The sequence below is a fragment of the Mus musculus genome, chromosome 17, assembly GCF_000001635.26.
Source record: "Mus musculus strain C57BL/6J chromosome 17, GRCm38.p6 C57BL/6J".
Lineage (NCBI taxonomy): Eukaryota > Metazoa > Chordata > Mammalia > Rodentia > Muridae > Mus > Mus musculus.
Genome location: NC_000083.6, coordinates 80,049,339 through 80,074,487, shown reverse-complemented (window position 1 = coordinate 80,074,487; position 25,149 = coordinate 80,049,339). Strand labels below are relative to the sequence as shown.

Genomic DNA, 25,149 nt, shown 5'->3' with positions numbered 1-25,149 from the left:
ATTTAGGAGATGTTAAGTCAGGAATGCCAGAAGGGAGTGTTTGCTGGCTGTGGGGAGCTTTAGAAGTGCCCAACCATTGAGCTGGTCAAGGCATTATCAAAATTAAGCTTGTGTGTGTGTGTGTCTTTCATTTGAAAATCCAATGTGCTCTGGAGGTGGCTGGAAGCGTGACCCACAAAGAGCATAAAGTGCTTTAATTTATTCACTACTACAAAGTATAAGAGACATAAAAATAATACCCTTTGACAAAGAAAATTTTCCTTAGGGGAAAGTTTTTTAAAAGAATGATTTGTTTTATGTGTTATAAGTGTTTTGCCTGCATGGATCTTTGTGTACCACTCACATGTTTGGTGCCCATGGAGGTCAGAAGAGAGTCTTAGATCCCCTGGAACTCATTTATGACAGGTGTTAAGTTACCATATGGGTGCCAGGTTCTCTATAAAATCAACAAGTACTTCTAACCACTTTTAATCATTTCCCTAGGAAGATAATTTTTAAAAATTGCTTTTGAGTCAGGGTCTTAACTGTGTAGACCTGGCTGGTCTGTAACTCAATATGTAGGCCAGACTGGCCTTGAACTCTCAGGGATTGACCTGCTTCTGCCTCCTGAGTTCTAGAGTTAAATCATTACTATGTTACCATGCCTGAAAAAATTGATTTTTATTTGACAGGGGCACAAAGGTACTAACAAATTAATGACTGATTAATACATTTCCAGTAATTAGATAATACATGTTCAAACAGTATGCAAAGAAACCAGTCTATGGTTCTGAGGAATCTAATTCTCTTTGGCTTACTATTGATATGTGAGGTTGAGACTAAGATTTATCATACCTGGAGAGATGGCTCAGCTGTTAAACTGGGGCTCTAATCTAATTATAACCAAGAGATTTCAAAATAAAGTACATGGGGAGAATATAAGTTTGCCCCTCCCAGTTGGCAACTGTGAGTCTAAGTGAGTCATGAAGCTACTCACAAAAATCATCTAGGTACCTGTCACCTTTCAGTTCTGCTACTCAGTCATCCTTACAGTGCTGTGGATGGTAGAAACTAACTGAGAGCACATCTGCACTCAAACAAATGGTGTAGATAGATCATTGGCCAGAACTTTGTCATGCATCATATCTAGCTGCAAGAGAGGCTGGCAAACAGTCTCTAGCTAGGAAGTATATCCTTAGAAGAATCTAGCACTGTAACAGAATGGGAGACGTGATTTCACAACTCAGGGGAGCAGTGTTTAAGAAGAATCAATTCATTTAGAGGAGCGAGAGGAATTGAGGACAACTGGGAGATCAGAGACCACATAATCAACTATCCAGGGCTTATCGGGCTCATAGAGACTGAAGTGGCAATCCTGGTGCCTGCATGGATCTGTATTAGGTCTTTTGCAAATATGTTATGGTTGTTAGCATGCTGGTTTTGAGGGACTCCTAACAGTGGGAGTGGGGTGTCTCTGACTCATTTGCTTACTCTTGGATCCCTTTTCTTCCTACTGGGTTGCCTTGCCCAGCCCTAATATGAAGATTTGTGCATAGCCTTATTGTAACTTGTTATGTCCAGTCTCATTAATATCCCTGAGAGGCCTGCTCTTTTCTGAAAGGAAACAAAGGAAGAGTGGATGTATGGGGAGAGAAGAGGTACATAGTTGGGAGGAGTAGAGGGGGAGGGAGGGAGAAAGAGAAGGGGGAGGGAAAAAGGGAACAGGATCAGGTGTGGGAGGGGATGGAGAAGAAGTACAGAGGGTCAGGAAATTGAACAGAGGTGTGTAGCGGTGGGGGATGGGGAACTAGGGGTAGCCACTAGAAAGTCCCAGATGCCAGGGAAGCAAGAGGTTCCCAGGATCCAACGGGGATGACATAAGCCAAAATACCTAACAAAGGGGAGATAGAATCTGTGGAGACCATATCCAGAGGTTAGGTATGGCCCCTGGTTGAGGGATGAGGCCATCCACCCATCTCAAAAATATTAACCTAGAATTGCTCCTGTCTAAAGGAAATGCAGGGACAAAGAGTGGAGCAGAGACTGAAGGAAAGACCATCTAGAGACTGCCCCACCTAGGGATCCATCCCATCTGCAGATATCAAACCCAGACACTATTGCTGATGCCAAGAAGCACTTGCTGACAGGAGCCTGGTATAGCTGTCTCCTGAGAGGCTCTGCCAGAGCCTGACCAATACAGATGTGAATGCTCACAGCTAACCATTGGACTGAGCACGAGGACCCCAATGGAGGAATTAGAGGAAATACTGAAGGAACTGAAGGGGTTTGCAACCCCATAGGAAGAACAACATCAACCAACCAGACTCTCCAGAGCTCTCAGGGACTAAACCACCAACCAAAGAGTACACGTGGAGGGACTCATGGCTCCAACTGCATATGTAGCAGAGGATTGCCATATCTGGCACCAATGGGAGGAGAGGCACTTGGTCCTATAGCCCCAGCATAGGGGAATGCTAGGGTGCTGAGGCAGGAGTGGGCTGGGTGGGTGGGGGAGCATTCTTATAAAGCAGAGGGAGGGGGGATGGGATAGGGGTTTGTGGAGGGGAAACCAGGAAAGAGGATAACATTTGAAATGTAAATAAATAACCAATGAGAGAGAGAGAGAGAGAGAGAGAGAGAGAGAGAGAGAGAGAGAGAGGAGTAGAGGAAGAGGAAACTGTGGTGAGGATGTATTGTTTGCAAGAAGAAAAAAAAGATCAATTCATAATAAGGCATTGAGGCACATGACTATAGTCCAAGCATTTGGGAGGCAGGAGAATTAGGACTTCAAGGACAGTCTTGACTGTATAGGGAGTTTGAAACTAGTCTGGTCTACATAGGACCCTGTCTCAAAAAACCAAACCAAACCAAATCACACCAACCAACCAACCAACCAACCAACCAACCAACCAACCATCAACCTCCACCACCACCAGGCATCTTTCCCAAGACATAAGTGATGCTGAGTGGATTATGAATCATTAAATCTGTCTCAGTAACAAACTATTATTCCTGGCACCTCCAAAATGTCAGAAAGTAAGCAAACAGCAGTTAATGGAACCTTGGATTCAGTCCTTCTTGTTTCTAGATATTTCTTGAACAGATTTTAAAGTTGAGTTTTTAAGGTTGAGGTTGGTAATCTGAAGGTCACTAGGCCACTCACCTGTGACACTAGACTGGAGTAACCTAAGGTTGAAAAGTAGGTAAACTTTGTCTTTGAGGATTCCAGTTTCTGTGTTTCTGCTGATGGGCGTGGTTGCCTGGGCTTTTCTCTTTTTCTCTGTAGCAGTCTCTAGCTTTATGACTATCAGAAGCATCTGCGGTGTACTTGTCATGTTTGTTGAGCAGCATGGGAGGATTCTGCAGCTCCCTGATCATGGTGTCTTCCATGACTGTGGCTCTAGGTACTGTAGCTTTGGTCTCTTAGTATTCCTGCTTGTCTCCTTCAGAGGTGAGGTTCTGAGTTACTCCATGAGCAGTCTTAATTTTGTGGTTGTTTTGAGATAGGGTCTTACTGTGTAGCCTTAGAACTCACTATGTGACTAAGCTAACCTTGAACTCACAAAGATCTACCTGCCTCTGCCTCCTGAGTGCTAGAAGTAAAAGGCATGTGCCACCAGTAGTCTATTCTATTCTATTCTATTCTATTCTATTCTATTCTATTCTATTCTATTCTATTCTATTCTTCTAGCCTATCCATTCCATTTAATTTTTGTTAGAGACAGGCCCTTTGTATATAACCCTGGCTGTCCTGGAACTTATTATGCAGACCAGGTTAGCCTTGAACTCACAGAGAACTACCTGCCTCTGCCTCCTGAGTGCTGGGATTAAAATCACATGACACCATACCTTGTCTCCAGTCAGTATTCTTCATTCCTTTAGTGATTCACTACTCCTAATTTAAAATAGCCAAAATGGATTCTGCCAATTAAATTTTGACTGATACAATTGGCTTTGTATCAAGACCGTATCATGCCCACTGTGGTAACTCCCACCATAACCCTAGCACTCAGGAGACAGAGACAGAAAAGTACCTCAAGCTGGAGGCCAGCCTGGGCTACACAGTGAGCTCCAGGCCAGCCTGGGCTATAGGGTAAGACCCTGTCTCAAATAACAACAATAGCAACCAAATAAAACTTCAACTTCAACGGGAGTGGGTATATTGGGGAGCAGGGCGGGGGGAGGATAAAGGGAGCTTTGGGGATAGCATTTGAAATGTAAATGAAGAAAATATCTAATAAAAAAAAAGACCATGAATGTACTTGTCAATACTTCAATAAATGTTTATTGATTGAAGTCCTTTTGCTAAAAGATATTGAGATAAAATTTTTATCTGGAGATATATAAAAATAGCTTTCAAAAATTATAGATTGCTTAAAAATTATATTCCTGGGAAAGTATCTCTACCCAGAGAGAGAGGAGAAAAATTCTGAATTCCAATTCTTGTGTAATAAAAATAGATTACGCCGGGCGTGGTGGCACATGCCTTTAATCCCAGCACTTGGGAGGCAGAGGCAGGTGGATTTCTGAGTTTGAGGCCAGCCTGGTCTACAGAGTGAGTTCCAGGACAGCCAGGGCTATACAGAAAAACCCTGTCTAGAAAACAAACAAACAAAAAAAAAATCACACACATAATAATTCACATTAGTATAGTGAAAAACAGGTGAGAATTTAGAAAGAAAACATAAGTCTTTCTAAATGTCACCTGCCAAATGGAGACTTAAGATCTACCTCAGCCCCCTTGTTAAGAGGCTTTCATGAGAGTCAAATGAGACCAGTTTTGTGCACAGTGAAGGACTATACTGTGGCTGTGCATCGCCTGGTATGGAAAAGGGCTTTTAAAAATTGTGTGTGTGTGTGTGTGTGTGTGTGTGTGTGCATGTGTGCAAGCATACATGTGTGGATATCAGAGGACAGTTTGGTAGGTTCTCTTCTTGTACCCTGTGATCCGGGGAATTGAACTCAGGTTGTCAAGCCTAGCAATGAGTCATTGGCTCTAAAGGACTTTTTACTCGTTTTGTTTTGTTTTGTTTTGTTTTGTTTTGTTTTGTTTTGTTTTGTTTTGTTTTGTTGAGACAGGGTTTCTCTGTGTAGCCCTTGATATCCTGTAACTTACTCTGTAGACCAGGTTGGCCTCAAACTCAGAGATCTGCCTGCCTCTGCCTCCTGAGTGCTGTGATTAAAGATGCTAGGACTTTTTTTTTTTTTTTTTACTTCTGAAAACATTCATAACAGGCATCTTGGTTTTGTTAGAATGCCTCTTTTGGGGCTGGGGAGATGGTTTAATTAACCATCCTTATGCTAGAATTCATAGCACTAGCTGCTCTTTCAGAGGACCCAGGCTAGATTTCTAGCACCTCATGACAGCTCACGACTGTCTGTAACTCCATTATCAGAGCTCCAGACATATGCATGAGTCACAGACATGCATGCAGACAAAACACTCACACACATTAAAAGAAAAGAAAAAAAAAGAAAAATGCCCCTTATATGCTTATTCCAATTATTTTTACCAACTTAAATCACACACATTTTGATATATCTAGTGCACAAAAGGGGCCATGTCTATCTGTATGTCTATTCATTTTTCTTTCATTAATTTATTTATTCACTTCTATTTAGTTATTTAAATAAATAGAATAATTTTTATATTATCTCATTTTAAATATAGTTACAGAGTAAACTCTATTTCAGTCTTTGAAATTCCTGAACACACATAATTTGCTCAGTTTTTAATCCATTGTTTCATGTAATTTGGGGTGTTAGGGGCAAGGTCTCACATAGCTCAGACTAGTCCCTATGTCTTTGTGTAGCCAAAGTATAATGGTTAAAAGAACTCCACTTTATGCTAGAATCCATCTTGATGCTTGCTAGCAGTTTGTCTCTGACTCTAGTCCCTGGAACCTACTAGTTCCCAGTAACCCTGAGCCAGTGACCCCACCCACAAATATACAGCCATGGCTATCTTTTTGTTAGGATATGACTGTTTTTTTTTTCCTGTAATTTGCTTATGCAGATACCCAGAGATTGCTTTGGGTCACTTAATTTGGCAGAATAAACCAGTTTCTGCTTGCTTATTGAGAGTCTTTTTATAGCTTCCCCCTTTAAAAGTCCTTTCTCATACCTCTCCATAGCAATCTCAGATTTGGCTCAGAGTTTGTTCGTCCTGCTGGCAACTCACTAATAAACATTTAGCTATGTTTGGATTGCGTCTATGTTCTTTTTCCCACTGCACGGTCTGTGCAGGGCTTGGGGATTTAATCCAGGGCTTCCTGCGTGCTAGACTAATTCTGTCCCGACTTCCCTACATCCCCAGCCCTCATATACTTTTTTTTCCTGACCCAAATAAAGAGGTTAATTTAGGACAGTAAGCACCTCATCATGGTCTACACTATGGGTCAGGAGATGTTGTATGTGGTAAATGAACCTCAGTCATTTCTTGTGCGCATGTTCTTGTTCTATCAGCTCTGTCCAACACTGAAGCCTCTTGTATTTGTGTTCTTGGTCACTTGATGTGTGGCTAGCAAGATCTAGCTGTTGACTGTTAAGGTTTTTTTGTTGTTGTTGTTTGTTTGTTTCCATCAATTTAAACAGCAAATGTGACCACTAGTTGTGATATTGAACCGCACAGGTTAAATCCAATAGCCCACTATTGGTCTTACTAAATCATATCTGTTTTCAAGTAAAGGTTCCTGCCTGATTATATATATATTATATATATATAATATATATTATATATATTTTTTTTGAGAGAGAGAGTGTGTTTCACATTATAGTCCCGAACTCACAATGTACACTGATAGTTCTCAACTTGTGTGTCTCAACCTCTTTGAGGGTCAAATGGCCATTTCTCGGGGGGAGAGGGGGAGGGGGAGAGGGGGAGGGGGAGGGGGAGGGGGGAGGGAGGGAGAAGACAGTACAGATACTGTGGAGGGAGCTGGAGCACCCAAACAGATGTGCAGAACTCTCGAAAGCACACATACACCACTGTGGTTACACTTGACTACACTTGGAGCTAATATTGCCTCGGGTACTTCCTGTATGGTGCACTCTTCCTGAACAGTGACTTTCCATCATAACCAACCAGCGGTCTGGTAGAGTAAAAGAAACAAGTTTACAATTCTTGTTCTGAGTGATTTTTGTCAAACTAACAGAAGGGTCCTAGAAATAGAACTCCGTAAAGGAGTCAAGAATATTTTGCAGAAATAAGTGGATTGTTTCTGAAGAGCCGGATTTCCTGCAAAACATGGGGCCTTGACCTAAAATATCTCTACAGCTCCAATCTTCTGGAAATGGGACTCACAGTAAAGTATGCATGAAGGCTTATTTAATTTTTACAGAAGTTCAGACATAAAATGAGAGTTTTGTGTGGGAGGTGAAATAGCAACAGTGTTGGAAATTGACTTTGGGTATGAAAACTCCACAATTTGTAGCCCCCACTTCAAATGATGTAAAGATCAGAAAATGGTGATCGTTTTCAAGAAAATGTTATGTGGTATCAGACAGCTGTTTAATCTCTGAGCAATGTTTCAGCTTGTTGTAGATAAGACATCTAGACAGCAACAATATGTGCTTTGATGAAAGCACAGTGATGGATGCCTATAAGCCCAGCACTCAGGAGGGAGAGGCAGGTAGATCTCTGAGTTTGAGGCCAGCCTGGTCTACAGAGCAAATTTCAGGACAGATAGAGCTATATGGGGAAGCCATGTCTCAAAAAAACTAAGTAATAAAAGAAGGAAAGCTAGCTAGCTTATCACTATCTCCTAAGAAAAGATTTGAGAGGATACTAAATAATAATAAATCATGAGTTATATGATACATGATTTGAATGACATGAGACTAAAAAAATTATACAGTGCTTGGTAGCCAGAAATGACAAGAAAGTCAGGAGTAACTTCTTCTTCAAGGCCATGAATGTCTGGAATCACTTATGTATTAGGCTTTGGGATGCTTTTCCAAGTCTCTAATTAGGCTAATGTTGAGGAGGGTAGGCAGCACCCAAGAATTTCCACTGCCTCAGCTCCATGGGGATACAGCATTCACACTAGACTTCTTGGACTAGGGCAGGTCTGGGGAAACATAAAGTCCTTCATAGCACATCCCCAAATGTTGCTTACACTTTTAAATCTCATTGCTACCTATGTGAACAATAAAGACATTCTAGGTGATAAGGATGCTAGAAAGCTAGGAGGTTGTTCTTGCATTCTCACTTGGTTTGTATGCATTCTGTGACAGGGACTCTGTGTTTGTAGTAGCGAAGGGTTGGCCTCAAACATGAGATCATGCCTCAGTCTCCCAAATGAGGGCATTACAATTAAATTTGGACAATTTGACCCCAATTTTTAAACCTTACAATCAAGTACATACCTGAGTGATACAAGCATGTGTGTGTGTATATTTATATAATTATTCACATGCAATAATGATCACCACTTATATGCCATTCCATGTGCTAACTACTGAAAGGGTCATGTTGTTAAATTCTGTCACAAACTCTTTATCAGAGGCATTATTATGTCTCTGTCCATTCTGTAATTAAGCAGTTTCAGACAAGCATAAGACAAAACAAAAATCCTGCTCTAGAGGTGCAGTTAAGAACATGGTTCTTAGCTAGGCAGTGGTGGCCTACGCCTTTAATTCCAGCACTTAGGAGGCAGAGGCAGGCTGATCTCTCTGGGTTCAAGGCCAGCCTGGTTTACATAATGAGTTCTAGGATAGCCAAGGCTACACAGAGAAACTTTATCTCAAAAACAAAAACAAAAACAAGAAAAAGAAAACACACACAAAAATGAACCTGGCTCTCTCTCTAGGACTGGAACCCAAGGAGTCAGATTCCAGAGCCAGGGCTACTTATTAATGAAAATGATTTAATGACTGTGATGTTACTACAATGAACATGTAGACCTAATTTATAGTTGCTTATCTTGATAGTAATTCATTCTCTAATTTATACCAACAGTATAATTCTGGGAAGTGTGAATAGATTATAGATTAACCATTTTAATTTGTATATGGAAATTTAATTCACCCCCAACAGTAAATTGCAGCTATAGAATTTACTATAATTTTTAAAGGTAACTTCTATTTAGCATGAGAACTGCATTTTAATTTGGCTTTAAGGGCTTTGAAAATTGAAAATGTTTTAACAAGTATTTAGAAAATTTACATAAATCCCAATAAACCTACGTGAATATAATTTGTTAAATTCACCTTTTGTATGCAAATCCAAAACAGCCAGGCATGGTAGTTAACAGGCAAAGCAAGGAAGATTGTGTGTTTGAGGACAGCACAGTATATTTAAGTAGTCAAACTCTCTAAAACAATAAACTCTATCTTATTTTGTTTGAGACAGGGTCTTTCTACATAGCTCTGGCTGTCCTGGAATTTAGACCAGGTTGGCCTTGAATTCAAGGAGATCTGCCTGCCACTGGCTCCTGAGTGCTAGGATTAAGGCATGCACAACCATCTTAAAGAAAAACAATCAAAACATTTAATTTCCCAATTCTACATTGCCATCTTTAATTAAAAAAAAAAAAAAATGTAGTCTGGGCACTCAAGCCCAGGGCCCACCACATGCCAGTGGCTTCATTTCCAGCTCTCCACGATTTGAAATAAAAATATGTTGGGAACTATACACTTCACCAGAAGAAAATTTCTCTGGCAAACAAGCTATAATTAATTTATCCTTCTTTCCTGGTCTTTGATACTGAAACTACTATAAAATGGGCAAAGAGAGGACTAGTACTGCTTGCTTTAATCCCAGGACTAGGGAGGCAGGGACTGAACTACAAAGTTACAGGCCAGTTAAGGCTCCTACAAAATAAATACCTACATATTCACATACATACATAAATAAGGACAGAAAGGCTAAAGATAACTAGGCTTTTAAACTTATTTTTTAGATGTATTCATTTATTTTATCTGTGTTTTGCCTGGATGTATGTCTGTGTACAACATGGATGCGTGGTGTGTTGGCCTTCCTGCTCAGATAGACCAGGAACCACACAGCTCTGAGGGGAGAAGGCAGCCCAGTGAAAGGGCATCCCTAGAAACAGGAGCTCAGGAACCACACAGCTGAGAGGAAGTCAGCAGAGGCAGTGCAGCTCTTAGAGAAGCATCTCCCGTGCTGACCTGAGGGGCTCAGGAGTCCCAGCCAGCCACACTCTGCTTCTTTGCATCCTTCCCTTGTTCTCTTGTTTCTTGCCCTCTTCCGATGAAAGAGTCATAGCAGGAAGCACATCTCATAAAAGACATTTATTGGAAGGTCGAATCCAGGGGGAGGAGAGAGGAGTCCAGAGGTGGCTGCCCTCTTTGCTCCTGGGGAGAGGACAGCCGGGGATTGGACAAAAGGCAGGCACATAGAGGATTTCTTAGGAGGGTGGAGACTTCCAGAGTCAGGATTGGTAGGATTTCAAGTCTTGATCTTAGGGAGTTCAGGGATTGGCTGGTTTTCCTGCTCAGTGATTGGTGCTTTTTCCCCCCACCCACTTTGTTTTAACTGATGCCACCATTTTGACAGGTGCGGCCATCTTGACAGTCCCTGCAGAACACTGCTCAGTGACATGGTGACTATGAAGGTGTCAGAAGGGAGAGCATCGGATCCCTAGGAAGAGCACCGGGAAGCTCCTATGCTTCCCTGAGGGCTGCACCGCCTCTGCTGAGCCACCTCTCCAGCCCTAAACCTACGCCTTTTAGATCTTAGCTTTTAAAACTTTTGTACCTGAACTTTCTTGCACAGAAACTTTTGCACTGTCAATTTGTATGGAGCATCTGACTCAGACAAAAACTTTTGGGCAAAACTGGTGCAGTGTTTTTCTGACTGCGGATGCAGTTGCTCTCGCTCAGGACGTTTCCTTATCTGTCCCCAGCTCTGCAATTCCTTCTTTGATATTTCTTCGGTACACGTCAGTCTTATCTTAATTTTAAAGACATATTTCTAATTTTCAGTTCTGCAAGCGGCCTCTCTCTCTCTCTCACACACAGTGGTACAGTTTGCAGAAACGCTTAGATTCCTTAGGATTCTAAAATGACAAGCGACGCAAAGTATAAAGGAGAAAGCAACATATGTTAAAAGAACGATCACACATCTTTCTGGGGGAAGAAATGCCTTTGGGGGAAAAAAAACAGGCTAGAGGAGGGAACAACCCACAACTGGGAAAGGAAGAGGTTCAAAACAAGTGCGCAGAACGAATCTTAGTTTTCCAAGGCTTAAAGTAACAGGGCACTTAGGGCGCGGTGGGTTTCTTGCTAGCTAGACACCATAATTTCAACCCAGTAAGTTGGTCACTGAAATCCATTCGGGGGTGGATTGGGTTGGGGTGAACTGTACTGGAACTAGATTATAAAAATGAACACAGTACCTGCCCTTAAGCACGTCCAGTTTTGTTTTGTTTTAAAACAACACCTTTAGTTATTCAAAGGCCTTTTGCAAATAGAAACAGCTAAAAACCTTAAAACAGTCTTTAGGCTTCACAGAGGAAGTGAGTTGTGGGCTGGAAACGAACAGGATTGTGAGAGTTTCCTATTTTGGAAAATGAAGACGATCATTCAGAACAGTGAGAATAGGGGTTTTAGAGGAAGGTTGAGAATATGTAACTGCAGCAGGGACTTGGATAGGTATGTCTGCAGCAATAGGTCCGGTTTGCAGGTCACCTATGCCCTGCGCAGACCTGTGTGCATCATCTCGCTGGCTCGCCACAGTCAGTAACAGCTAACGGTTGTTCTGTTTAGTTAGTGGCGCAGAGTCCACGCGCTTTCGGGGGCTGTGTGTGGTTAGGTGCGCGGAGATTCTCCAGGTTTCCCTCATCTTTTTAAAGATTCTCCAGGTCTCCCTCATCTTTTTAAAATGAAGAAGAAAAGCATTCAAATTAGCGGGAAGGCGGTTAACACCCACAGCCCCGACTCTGCCGAACGCATCGCCGGCTCCTCACATTCACCCGGTATCTCAGCGGCGGCCAGGGCCTAACAGCGCTAACCGCCACGGGGCTGCAACCGCTGCGGAACCGCGCGCAGCGGGCGTTGCACGGTCCCGACCGGAGCCCAGCGAGAGTCCAGGCTGGGATTCTGACGAGCAGTTCTTCCAGCCAATTGGAAGCCAGATCGACTTTCGCTCTTCCAATAGGAGGCGGAAGTTCGGCAAGGGGGCGGAAACTCTCGGGCCCTGGATCCCATCCCGCCCGGCGGCAGTCAAGGCGGGGTGGAGGCTCCGCCTGAGCGGCGGGGAGCGGATCAGGGAGGAGGGAAGACCGGAAGCCACGGCCCGGCCCCATCCTTACTTTCGCGTCCCCCCCGGGGCTGGGAGCCGCGAAGCTGGCGGAGGGAGAGGCTGGAGGCTGGCTGAGAGATAAAGGGAAGCGTCCCCTCAGCCCGCGCTCCCTTCTCAGTCACGGGCTCCTGGAGCGCGCCGCGGAGGACGCCGGGCCAGCTCAGACCCGCGCCGAGGAGGCGCAGCCCGCGGCGGGGACCGATCAGCGACATCTGAGGCCCGTCTCCCGCGCCGTCTCCACCGCCGCCGCCATGTCCTCCTCCTCCTCCTCCTCCCCCAAGGAGGAGACGTACGAGGAGGACCGGGAGTTCGAGAGCCAGGCCAAGCGCCTCAAGACCGAGGAGGGAGAGATCGTCTACTCGGCCGAGGAGAGCGAGAATCGCCAGGAAGCGACGCCTCAGGCGGGGAGCGATAGCGACAGCGGCGGCGGCGACGGAGGCGACGGAGACGGAGGCAGCGGCGGCGGCGGCGACGGCGAGGAAGGCGAAGGTGGAGAAGAAGGCGACGAAGGCGACGGCGATGAGGGAGGGAGCGGCGGCGACGAAGGTGGCAGCGGCGGTGGCCCTCGGAGCATGCCCCTGTCCACGGTAACAAAGCGCGGCGCCGCGCCGCGTCCCTCCAGCAGGGCCCGGCGGCGGGGGTTCGGCCTGGCCGCCTTTGCCGCTGCGTGCACGCCGAGCGCGTAGCTGGCGACTCGGACTGATTCTTTCCTTTATTGCCCACGATCCCCGAATCCCGAATGCCGGCTTTGGGTGGGCTTGGGGTGCCGGGCCTCCCGGAGTCCGGGCCCTGAACTTGGGGAGGGTAGCGGGGTGGGGGCGGCGGGGGCGGGCGGGTGTCGCTTCCGCTCCGGGAGGCTGCGCCGCGCGCCCTCGGCGGGATCCGCTCTTTGTTAGTTGAGCAACTCCGGCTCCGAGGCTGTGCTGGGGACCCGGCCTCCCCGACCCGCATCATCCTCACGCTGGGCAACCATAACGGGAAGGCTCTCGTGGCCTCGTCTCCGTGGGAACCGCGATGCAATGACAAATTGCGCCCTCGTGCTCTCCCCGTAGTTTAGCCCTCGCTAGTTTAATATCTTTCTATAGAAAAGGCTTTGTGGGCATGGGGTTCATTCAGGCCAGGCAATGGCCAAGATAAGTTTTCTTGTTACAGAAATGAGTGGGCCGGTGATCTAAGTGTGTGTGTGTGTGTCTGTCCCTGCTGTCAAATAAAAGGCGTTCAGATGACGAGAGTTCTTCATTCATAATGTACTTCAAGTTTGTCCCCCACAGAAGGAAATGAATGCAGAGCTGTGGGAATTCAGTCACACATTCCTCGAGTCCTCCTTTATCAGAAACGTTTAGCTGGAGGCTGGAGGAATGTGGACAGCGCAACCCACAACTTCAGTTCCATGGAGACTTTAAGGAAACAAACCAATCCGAACGGTTTTGACTCTTTTGGGGGCCTTTAAACGGTCTTGACGACTTAAGATATTATTTAAACACTTAATACATTTGAGATCAAATCTTAGCAGAAGTTGACGAAGTTATGCACACCTTCCAAAAATTAAGGTGTTCCAACCCTTTTTAATCAGAAGCCGCTTATCTTTCTAAAGTTCGAATTTTTGTTGGTCTAGCTTAAATAAAAAAAAAGTTACATGTATGGGTTCATAACAAGTACCCATGGCAGCCTAGTAAGGTTTTAGTGTTCCTTAGAGGTAGAGTTACAGGTAGTTTCATTGCGACTCACCAGATTCGAGTGCTGGGAGTCAAGCTCTTGGGCTGTCTTTGCAAGAGCACTGTGTGCTTTTTGGATGAGCTCTTTCTTCAGCTCCTGTTTGAGTAATAATAATAAAAAATTACATTCATTTGTGTTGTGTGCTTTGGAGCATGCAGGCGAGTGTGGAGGTCAAAGGACACAGCTACTTCCATCCTGTGAGTCCTGGCAGACATTCACCACCTGAGCCACCTCACTGGCCCAGTGGGAATTTTTATGTAAAAATTCGGATAATTAGAAAAGTAAAATGTGATGGATAAATTTGACCATATCTTTTTTTTAAAGGAGTCTTTTTTTCTTGTTGTCACTTTACGGACACAGCTGGTTCTTGGCCTTCTGGTCAAGGTCAGCATTGGTTCCTTGCAGTTATTTGGATTTTTCTGTCAAGCTTTTTGAGATCCTCAGAATATAACTTGGAAGTATGAATATAGGAGATGATTTTCTTAGAGATTCTTAAGATCATAATCAAATATTGTAAGATTTAGAAATAGGAATGTTACAAAAGATGTTTTGCCAAAGGCCTTGGTTCTTTTGCCAAAAGCCTTGGTTGTTTGTGCAACACTATAAAATGACTCTTAAGTGTCTTGGAAAGATTCTTAAAGCAGTTGGCAGGAGAGATGGATGGCTCAGTGGGGAAGAGTGCTTGCTAACGCCTGAAAACCTACAGTTTCAGTTGCCAGAGCCCACATGGTAGACATTGTCCTCTGACTTGTATATGAACTACTTGGTGTGCTCACACACACACACACACACACATTTATATATATATAAATATATATATATATATGTGTGTGTGTGTGTGTGTATGTGTGTGTTCACACACACACAAATTTTGTTTCAAAAATAGTTAACATTATTTTTGAATGCTAGTGAGTAACGTAAGTCAAGCAGTGGAAGTGGCTGGCATTGGACATGGTTGGTCAGGAGTCTAGTCTTAGCATACAGTTTTTGTGACCTCGAGAAAGATTTCTTAGTCTGTAAAATATGAACGTTGGACTGTACGTGCTTTCCTTACGTGAAGCTGAAGTTAACTAATTCATGCAGCTTTTAAAAAAAATTTTATTTATTTTATGTATGTTAGTACACTAGCTATCTTCAGACACACCAGAAGAGGGTGTCAGATCTCATTACAGATGGTTGTGAGCCACCTGTAATGGACATTTAAAAGCTGCATTAGAGCTGGAGAGATGGCTCAGTGGCTAAGAGCACTTACTGCTCTTCCACAGGTCCTGAGTTCAATTCCCAGCAACCACATGGTGGCTCACAACCATCTGTAATGAGATCTGACGTTTCTTTTGGTGTGTCTGAAGATAGCTAGTGTACTCACATACAAAAAAATAAATAAAATCTTTTTTTAAAAAAAGCTGCATTAATTAGTTCTGAGCCATCTCTTGAACCCCCCCCTTTTCAAAATTTTTTCCTTGAAATTTTCAGTACCATTTTGAAATCATTGCAGCTATGAAACATTGTATATAATTAAGGTATAGAGTCTAGTACTTCATCATGTTGAAATACAGTTTTCATTTAATTGAAGAGTTTAGCTCAACGTAAGTGGTCCTTAGCCTATAGAAGAAATAAGTACATCTGTAGTCAAACTGTTAGAATAAATGCAGATTAGGTACAGTAATGAACTATCTTTTTAACTCTAATTGGAAATTTGTGAAGTGAAAAGTAAGATTTAAAGGATTCATACTCTTGACTTTTCTTGATTTAATAACTAAGTTTAAAGAAGAGCCTGAGTAAGTGGTAGCAGTAGTCTCAAGTGTTTGAAGAAGTATGAAGGCTGGGTTTGGTGCATACCTGTAATTCCAGTACGTGGGGAGCATTGCTGTGGAGCTCACTTGAACAAGACTCTGGAGAGAGGAGGGGAGGTGGGAGGGAAAGGAGAGGAGGAGAGAAGGAGAAGGGGAGGTGGTAGGATTGAGATTGATTGATTTGAATGGTTTGGATTGGACAAATAAGTTAGCCTTTCATGGTCTACTGTACTTTTCATAGAGCAAAACTCCCAGGGTGTTTGATTCATTTGGTTTCACTCTTGCACAAAGCTTCATTATGAAGGCTCATGCCATGTTTTATAGTTACTTCATTCTTGTGGAATAAAGGGCATATGATTTTTAAAATTTATTTTTGAGATGGTCTCACTGTATAGCCTTGACTGACCTGGGACTCGATCCACCTGCCTCTGCCTCCTGTGTGCCACAATGCCTTACCAATTTATTTTTTTATTGTGTATTTGTCTGCCTGTCACTGTACATGCCTAGTGCCTATGGAGGTCAGAAGAAGGCCACTGAGCCCCTGGAATTGGAGTTACAGATGGTTCTGAGACACCATATGGCACTGGAAACTGAACCTGGGTCCTCTAAAGAAGCAGCAATGCTAAGCCATATCTCTGACCCCATAAGTAGCAGACACACTATCTTAAATTTAGCAGACATAATCTTCAAGCTTATTGTTTCTATATCTTTTTAATTTTAAGAAACTGGACCACACATCAAGTTTTTCAAGTGAGTAAACAGACAAATCAAAGATTGAGTGGCAGCCAGGCAGTTATAGTCTAGCTACTCAGGAGGTTAACAGTCTGGAGGATAGCAGGAGCCTAAGAGATCAAAACCAGGCTGGACAATATGGTGAATTATTTAAAACCAAAGCGAAGAGCCAGGTACAGTGGCGCATGTCTATGGTCCCAGGAATTGTGATACTTCTAAGTGGACGGAGGCTAGAGGTTAGCCTGGGCTACAGAGCCATCTCAGAAAGCCAAGAAAGGTCAGGAATACCATAGCAGTTGGGAAGGGGCAGGATAATCACTAGTTAAAGGCTAGCCTTAGCTGCATAATGAATTTGAGGCTAGCCTGGGCTCTAAGATAATGCCCAAATAACAGTAACTATAAAATTGCCCAAATAGAAAGTCCCAAAAGGAAAGAAGATTCCCAAACAGCCAGAAATCTTATAACTTGTTTGCTAATAAGGTAATTGGAGTTTTCACATTTCAGTGAGTAGACTCATAAGGTAGTGAAACAGTAAAATGGACCAAGAGTTCCAAATGGAAGGCTGTAGCCAGATTGAAAAAACGTTGCTTTGGCTTGTGAGACTTTGTCCTTGAGACTGCCCCTGAGTGGGTATGAGCAGACCAGTCTTGAGCCTGTTAGTGAGGACCCACCGAGCTTCCCTTAGAGTTTGACCCAATTTGTCCAAAGAAGGGATTGAAAATTGTAACAAAACAAAACAAAACGTGTATATTACACTTGCTGGGCATATACACTTGGAATATTACTTTGAGGTTGGGAAATAGAAAACAACAAAACAACAGCCTGGCTATCGAGATGAAGGCTGCTGTAGGAGATAAGAAAATATTTAAAAATGATTTCTTAAGCTGGAGAAGTCATGCTAAAAGTATTAATAGGTACATAGCCTGGCCTTGAACCATGGATGCTGGTGCTATGAGTGATGGGATTGTGGGTGTTTGCTACCATATCCAGTTTAGTTGGTATATAGGTAGGGATTATCAGTAATCATTTACCAACTAGTTTAAAAATCAGGAACCAGGATAATGGTGTAAGACTCAGCAGTGGAGTCTTGCCTAGCATGAGAGAAGGGTAGTATTCCTCAGTATCACAGCTAGCTACCTGCCTGCCTACCTACCTGATTTTAGGGCTAGGTAAAAGGCTCTGTGCTGCAGAGTTCAGATTTCATATCACAGCTATGTAACAGAGAAAATGATGATTTAAGAAGAGTGGTAATAGCTGGGATGTAGCTAAATTTGTGCTTGCCCTGTTTGTGTGAAACTGGGTTTGATTTCCCATACTGCATATACAGGGTATTTTGATGCATACCTATAATCTTAGCATGGAGATCAGAAGTTCAAGGTCATTTTCTTCTACACAGCAAGTTTGAAGCTAGCCTTGGATATATGAGGGCTTATTTTTAAAAAGTTAATATTTTGGGTAGAATAGAGGATAGAAAAAAGCAGCCTTGGAGAGAGTGGTAGAAATACATTTTTTAAAGATGAATTGTCAGCTTTTCATTTGGAAATTTAGTTGTTTTAAAGTGAATGGCAGAAAGTTTTTGTGAGCCGGGCATGGTGGCGCACACCTTTAATCCCAGCACTTGGGAGGCAGAGGCAGGTGGATTTCTGAGTTCGAGGCCAGCTTGGTCTCAAGTGAGTTCTAGGACAGCCAAGGCTACACAGAGAAGCCCTGTCTCAAAAAACCAAAAAAAAGGAAAAAAAAAAAAAAAAAAGGAAAGAAAAAGAAAGTTTTTGTGTTAAAGATGGATATGTCAGAGTAGCATACTTCCCAGAAATAAGGTTAATGAGTTCTGGGCTAGCCAGGGCTACATAGCAAGACCCTGTCTCAAACAGCAGTATGTCTGGGTATGTAATTAAAGTTAGAGAAGTACCAAGGTAGATAATGTACGGATCATAGATTGAGTGGGAATAAGGGCGTGCGCGGAGTGTGACTTTTTTTGCCTTGAGGTTGAGAAAATCACCTTTCCCCCAGATACTATATTATATTTAGTATCTTCTAGCTTTTCTTTTATAAGTTCTTTTAAAATTTTTTCCTTGACACAATAGTGGTACATATTTGTGGGCTACAGAATTGTGATTTGTATATAATATATAGACCAAATCAAGGCAGTAACATTTTGTCCTTTAGGGAATGACTTTGCTGTACATAGTAAGTAAACTCTTCTGAAGGATTTTAAAAATTTTCTGTAATCCATTTTTTGTGAGAAAGATCAACCTGAAAACTGGCCATTTTTTTGCACTGTATTCATCATAGTTATTATTCCTGATGGGCAATTCTTAGAGAGAAACGGACAAAGCTAAGAGGACTCTTCAAAAGTTACTGCCAGGGGCTGGAGAGATGGCTCAGTGGTTAAAAGCACCGATTGCTCTTCTGAAGGTCCTGAGTTCAAATCCCAGCAACCACATGATGGCTCGCAACCATCCGTAATGAGATCTGACGCCCTCTTCTGGTGTATCTAAAAGACAGCTACAGTGTACTTAGATATAATAATAAATAAATCTTTTAAAAAAAAAAAAAAAAAAAGTTACTGCCAAGATAAAGTAAGAGGGAGGAGACTCTAGAGGCACAAAAGGTGAATTCAGAAGGTGAATTTTATAATAGACTAAAAAGTGCAGTTAGACCCAATATGATAGACAGTTGGAAAAGTATGAAAACACACTGTTAGGTTTACCTCACTGACTTATCTTTGTCTATGAAGATGACAAAGGTTATAGAAAAGATAGATCATCATGATTTGGAATGTTGAGCTAATTAAGGATGAAGTATTGTGGTACTTACAACCCTGCTTCTTCAAGTTTAACGGGGAGAGTGTCTGGCTAATAATATTACGAAAAACAAAAAGATATGAAAAACATCACTCATGAGCCCACCACTTACTTCAGTAAATAAAACATTGCCTGTCACCACATGTCTCTTCCTGGCTTGAGCACTTCTTAAAGAGATGTATTTGTGCACATAGTTCCCTCCTTCCACTACTGTATGGGTTCTAGGGATCGCACATCTAGGGTGGTTCTAGGTGTCAAGTGCCTGTGCCTTTTACCCATCAAGCTAACCAGCTGTTTCAAGATCTATCTTCTCTCTCTCTCTCTCTCTCTCTCTCTCTCTCTCTCTCTCTCTCTCTCCCCCTCTCCCTCTCTCTCTCTCTCCCTCTCTCTCTCTCTCTCTCTCTCTCTCTCTCTCTCTCTCTCTCTTTCTTTCTTTCTTTCAACATTTCTACATTTTATTCCCACAAGGCAGCCAGGGTGAAGCACTGGACCTACCTCCAGCGGAGATGCACGCAGGTCCTCAGGACTGCCCCACCAGCGGACTGGTTTTTAGGCAGACCGTCATGAGTGCCGGGGTGGAAGGCTCCAGGGGTCACAGGGCAGGGGGGCTCGGTGTGGGGGCACATACTTGTAGGGCTAAAGATAGCACGGCAGGTCCTCTATCAGCTGGGGCTCCTCCATGGGACCGTAGCGCTTCACCACGCAGCCGTTCTTACCAATGAGAAACTTGGTAACGTTCCATTTGATGGCATTTCCCAGCATGCCCCTGCCCTTGGGCTGGACTTTCATCCATTTCCACAGTGGGTGGGCATCGTCCCCATTTACACAGATCTTGCTGTACATGTCAAACTTAACATTGTAGCCGGCTGCAAACTCCTTGATTTCTTGATTACTTCCTGGCTCCTGCCTCCCGAACTGGTTGCAGGGGAAAGCCAGGATTCGTAAACCACTCTCAGCATATCGGGCATGCAGATCGACTAGCTGAGTATAGTTTACATCGGTTTTGCCTCATTGCGAGGCCACGTTGGTGACGAGGCACACTAAATAAACCCCTGTACTTTCCAGGCAGACCATGTGCCCATCGATGTCCTTGGCTGAGAATTCGTGCATGGAGCGAGCACAGCGCCAATCATTGCGGGATGCACACATGGTGCCTGCCAGACCAGGCACAGCCCAAGATCTTTCTTTTTTAGAAATGAAAATTTCAGAGACAGGCATATTCCAGAGTTTGAGACCAACCTGGTCTATACAGAGAAACCCTGCCTTGAAAAACCAAAGCTTGTAGGGCTGGGTGTGTGTGTAGGGGCTTACTAGAAATAAAAATTTCAAATCAAATTTCAATTTATTTTCAGGTCCTTCTGCTAACTTGTAATCTTCTTTCTTTCTTTCTTTCTTTCTTTCTTTCTTTCTTTCTTTCTTTCTTTCTTTCTTCCTTTCTTTCTTCCTTTCTTCCTTTCTTTAATGTGTGTGTGCTTGCTTTATAATGTAGAGTTGAATTTACTGACAAATGCAGTTTAGCCTTTTGAAGTTAATTGGAAATTGTTTTCTCTTCCCTAGGAGGGAGGTGGAAGTCATCATAAAGTTTCTGTTTCCCCTGTTGTCCATGTTCGAGGGCTCTGTGAATCTGTTGTGGAAGCTGACCTTGTGGAGGCACTGGAGAAATTTGGGACAATATGGTAAGGAGAGTGGGAACCTCATAGATACTGAAGATAATATGGGAGGGCGAGCCTCGCTTGAGCGCTCTGAGTTGCTTGTATGTGCTGTTTGCCTGTGTGTGCTCTTCTGTGGAAAGAACCTCTCACCCCCCCCCCCTTTTTTTTTTTTTTTTTTTTGAGAGGAGGCATTCCTCCCAAAGGAGGGCCAGCTTGGAACTTGTATTTATTCCATCTCAGCCTGTTGAGTGCTAGGACTATAGGTGTCTGCCATGTTTGGAACCCGCCCTGCTCCCCACCCCTCCCTTTTTTTTTAAGTTTTTACATTTCCTTATAGTGTGTGGAGGTGAGACGACAACTTGAGAAGACTCCCTCGAGTCAAGTCTCTCCACCTTGTGGGACCCAGGGATTAAACTCAGCCCTAGGACTTAGATGTACCCTTGAAGGGAGAGGTCTTGCCAGCCCCACCTTTGGAGATTTCTAAGCTTGTTACTACGTTTTGTATTCTGGTGCTAGAGATTGAATTCAGGCCTTTGTGCACTATACACGCTAAGCAGACACTGCCACTGAGCCCTGAGCTTGTTCTCAGCCTCCCTGAGGGGATGTGTAGGTGCTTAGTTCGATGTATCACCAGTCATTCAACAAGTTTTAGATAAAAGTTTTTATGGAATTGAGTTGGAAATATTGATTCCTCATGCTCTTTTGTTTTTCTTTTTGTTTGGCCTTCCTCGTGAATTCTTTTTAAAGATTAAAAAAAAAAAAGAAAAAGAAAATGTTCACCAGGCTGATGAAGCAGATGTTGAAATGTCAGTACCATTTAAATTCTCTTCTTGTCTTTATACAAAGTCACTGTCTGGTAACTCTTTGAGTTTGTGTCTAGTTAATGTCTTATTTTGGGTAGAGAAACTTTCTTCTTAGGAGACAGGGTCTCTCTATGCATCCCTGGCTATCCTGGAACTTGCTGTGTAGACCAGGATGGCCTTGAACTCAAGGAACTCCCTCTGCCTCTGCCTTCTGAATGCTGGGATCAGTGTGCCACTACACCCAGCTAGCAAGCAGATTTATTATGACCAAATCTATAATAGGCCAGTACCGTTTGTCATTTTATTTTTAATTTTCTGTGTTTCTAAGGGGGCATTTTTAACTTGCACCATGATTTATGTATCATGAGAGACAACATTTATTCTCTTTTCGACTTGTTACTGTGTATGAGTGTTTTGTTTGCATGTATTTATGGTTTCCACAGAGGTCCTAAAAGAGGGTGCTGCATTCCCAGGAACTGGGGTTACAGGTGGTTGTGACTCCCCATGTGGTGCTGGGAAGAGCCTGGTCTTCTCTGAGAGTAGTAAGTGCTCTGAACTGCAGAGCCATTTCACCACCGCTGCCACCACCCTTTTAAAAAATAGACCTGATTCCAGGGTTTATATTTTTTACATATAAAAAACTTCAAAACTTTATTGGGGGAATTTATTTCTATAAGAAATACTTCTTACTTACAGCTGTACTTATAGTTGCTATAGTTTTAAATCCAAGACCTGTTTCACTGTTCAATTTTTAGTGATGTGGGTGGGGGTAACTAGCCAGCCTCCTAAGTCAACACATATACTTAATAGCATGCTGTGTGCCAGGCTCTGCTTCTATCTTCTGAGGATATAAGGTTGGGTGTGGCGAGTTCTGAAGAAAACAAAGTTCTGAAGCTATGTATTGAGGTCCTGTAGTATCCCAGGCTGCTTGCTAGGCAGTCTTGTTAATAATTCTCCAGTTTTTATAAATGAAGAAGGCAGTGGCTTACTGGATTATGTGTGGGTGTGTTGTTTGGTTTTTACTAACACTGCACTGTTTGTCAGTTTCTAACAAGCTGTGGGTCCTGGCTATCTCTTAAGCAGAGTAGTTTGCCTGCCTGGCTTGATGTAGTTGTTTTTTGATATGATTAAACCATGTTGATTGGAGTTTTCTTTTTCTTCCTTCTTTTCTTAAGACAGGGTCTTACTGTAGCCCTGGTTGGTCAGGAACTCACTGTGTAGACCAGGCTGACCTCAAATCAACAGAGATATTCCTGGCTTTGGCCTCTTGAGTGCTGGGATCTCTTCATTTAACATTCATTTTGTCTATAAAATATATTACCTCCTCAAAGGAACACATTTTCAAAAGTAGACACCTCATCCTCCTGCTCATAGTTAAACCGTGATTATTGTGTTCTTCCCTTAAACGTGTTTTCATGGACTGTTTAGGGGTAAATCACTTTATGAGTTTTGGTCAGTCTGTGGTTGCTTCTAATTATCTGTTTTTAATAAAATAATATACAAACAATTAATTCTTAGTTACTGCTGTGTGGGTGTTTCTGATATTCCTTTTCTTTTCTATTTTGAGACTGACTGGCTGTGAACTTGAAGTCCCCTTCTGCCTTCATTTTGAAGGGCTGAGATTACAGCTGTGCTCCCATACCCAGCTAGTTCCTGCTGTTTAACTATGGGTTTTGCTTGCTGGCTCTGGAGTTTTATTTTAGTTTCTGTGTCTCGATGTTTTCTAATTGCTTTGCAGGAGGGGTATTAGTGATTGGAAATGGGATTGGGCTTGATTGAGTCGGGTGTGAGATAAGTAAGCCTTCATTCGAGGAGATTAAAACCTGCTTTACTTGACGGAGAATGATGTTGTGTTTTGATATTTCTTTTTTTTTTCAGCTATGTGATGATGATGCCATTTAAACGACAGGCTCTCGTGGAGTTTGAAAATATAGATAGTGCCAAAGAATGTGTGACATTTGCTGCAGATGTGCCTGTGTACATTGCTGGCCAGCAGGCTTTCTTCAACTATTCTACAAGTAAAAGAATCACTCGGCCAGGAAATACCGACGATCCATCAGGGGGCAACAAAGTGCTCTTGCTCTCTATTCAGAATCCTCTTTACCCAATTACGGTGGTATGTATCTCATTCAGTAGAACAAACTGCCTCTATGACAACTTGCCTGTAGACTTCTTATCTGCCAACTAGTTTTTGGTTTTGTTGTTTTCCTTTGTTTTGAGACACATTTTCATTATGTAGCCCTGGCTGGCCTGAAGCTTGCTATGTAGACCAGTTTGGTCTGGAACTTAAAGAGATCTCCCTGCCTTTGCTTCCCAAGTGCTAGAATTTAAGATGTGCAGCAACATGCTTAGATAATTTTTTTAATATTTATTTTTATTTCTTCTGTATGGGTGTTTTGCCTGCATGTATGTCTGTTCACCAAATGTGTGTAGTCCCCTTGAGCCATAAGAGAGCAGCACAAATCCCCCAGACCTGGAGCTACAGATGGGTGTTGGCTGCTGTGTTGCTGGAAACCCAGCCAGGGTCTGAGCTGCCTCTATCTAGCCCAGTGGTTCTCGGCCTTTCACAGGGTCGCATATCAGAGATTTACATTGTGGTTCTCAACAGTAGCAAAATCACAGATATGAAGCAGCACTGAAACACTGTTATGGTTGGAGTCACCACAGCATGAGGAGCTGTGTCAAAGGGCCACAGCATTAGAAGCAAATGCGATCCTCTTTTGAAAAAGCTTAGTAATTAAGAGGAATGGTGTCTTGTAAGTTTTACTTTTTAGATAAAACAAAATGGAATATAATTTTAATGTTTTTCTAAATATAAAAAATGAATAAATATACTTTTTTTTCTTCATAGGATGTTCTGTATACTGTATGCAACCCTGTTGGAAAAGTACAGCGTATTGTTATCTTCAAGAGAAATGGGATACAAGCAATGGTTGAATATCCTTTATTTGTAAATGTGTTACTGATGTATAGAAGTGTTTGTAATTCATATTGATATCTTTTTTTTTTTTCTTCTTGAGCATTTTTAGGCAAGTGTTGTATTTTCATCTTAGAGCAGTCTTAAGTTTGTTGTCTTATTTTGAGCTAGGATCTTGTATAACTCTGACTGGCCATTAGTTCAGAGATGGGCCATTTCTGAGTACTGAGATTAAAAGTGTGCACCACTGGGCTGGAGACATGACTCAGTGGTTAAGAGCACTGACTGCTCTTCCAGAGTTCAATTCCCAGCAACCACATGGTGGCTCACAACCATCTGTAGTGGGATCAGATGCCCTCTTCTGGTGTGTCTGAAGACAGCAACAGTGTATTCACATACATAAAACAAATAAATCTATGAATTTAAAAAAAAAGAAAAAGAGGCAACCCTGACAGGGTCCACATTTTTTTTTTTTAAAAAGTGTATAC

The 25,149-nt window shown here is 42.8% G+C and overlaps 2 protein-coding genes and 1 pseudogene across 4 annotated transcripts in view; 1 reads left to right on the top strand and 2 right to left on the bottom strand.

Annotated features, from left to right (window-relative positions):
- Positions 1–11,025: 11,025 nt before the first annotated feature.
- On the bottom strand, positions 11,026–12,266 carry 4933407O12Rik (RIKEN cDNA 4933407O12 gene). Of its 2 annotated transcripts, none has more exons than XM_006525247.3 (2): positions 11,910–12,266; positions 11,026–11,815 (listed from the first exon to the last, which is right to left on the bottom strand). In XM_006525247.3, exons 1-2 carry the CDS (start codon positions 12,246–12,248, stop codon positions 11,690–11,692), a joined length of 465 nt encoding a protein of 154 aa, XP_006525310.1. In that variant the 5' UTR covers positions 12,249–12,266; the 3' UTR covers positions 11,026–11,689. The 2 variants fall into 2 exon arrangements, with proteins under 2 accessions (XP_006525310.1, XP_006525311.1); XM_006525248.3 differs by having other exon boundaries at positions 11,916–12,266.
- Hnrnpll (heterogeneous nuclear ribonucleoprotein L-like) overlaps positions 12,220–25,149 on the top strand; it is a 32,782-nt gene continuing 19,852 nt past the window's right edge. For both annotated transcript variants that reach the window (NR_152119.1, NM_144802.4), the window contains exons 1-4: positions 12,220–12,831; positions 20,847–20,965; positions 23,623–23,860; positions 24,596–24,681. Coding sequence is in view for 1 of the 2 variants with exons in the window: in NM_144802.4 (NP_659051.3) it covers positions 12,496–12,831; positions 20,847–20,965; positions 23,623–23,860; positions 24,596–24,681 (779 nt within the window). In the remaining variant the exon portion in view is untranslated. The remainder of the gene's footprint in view (positions 12,832–20,846; positions 20,966–23,622; positions 23,861–24,595; positions 24,682–25,149) is intronic.
- On the bottom strand, positions 19,732–20,463 carry Gpx4-ps1 (glutathione peroxidase 4, pseudogene 1; annotated as a pseudogene).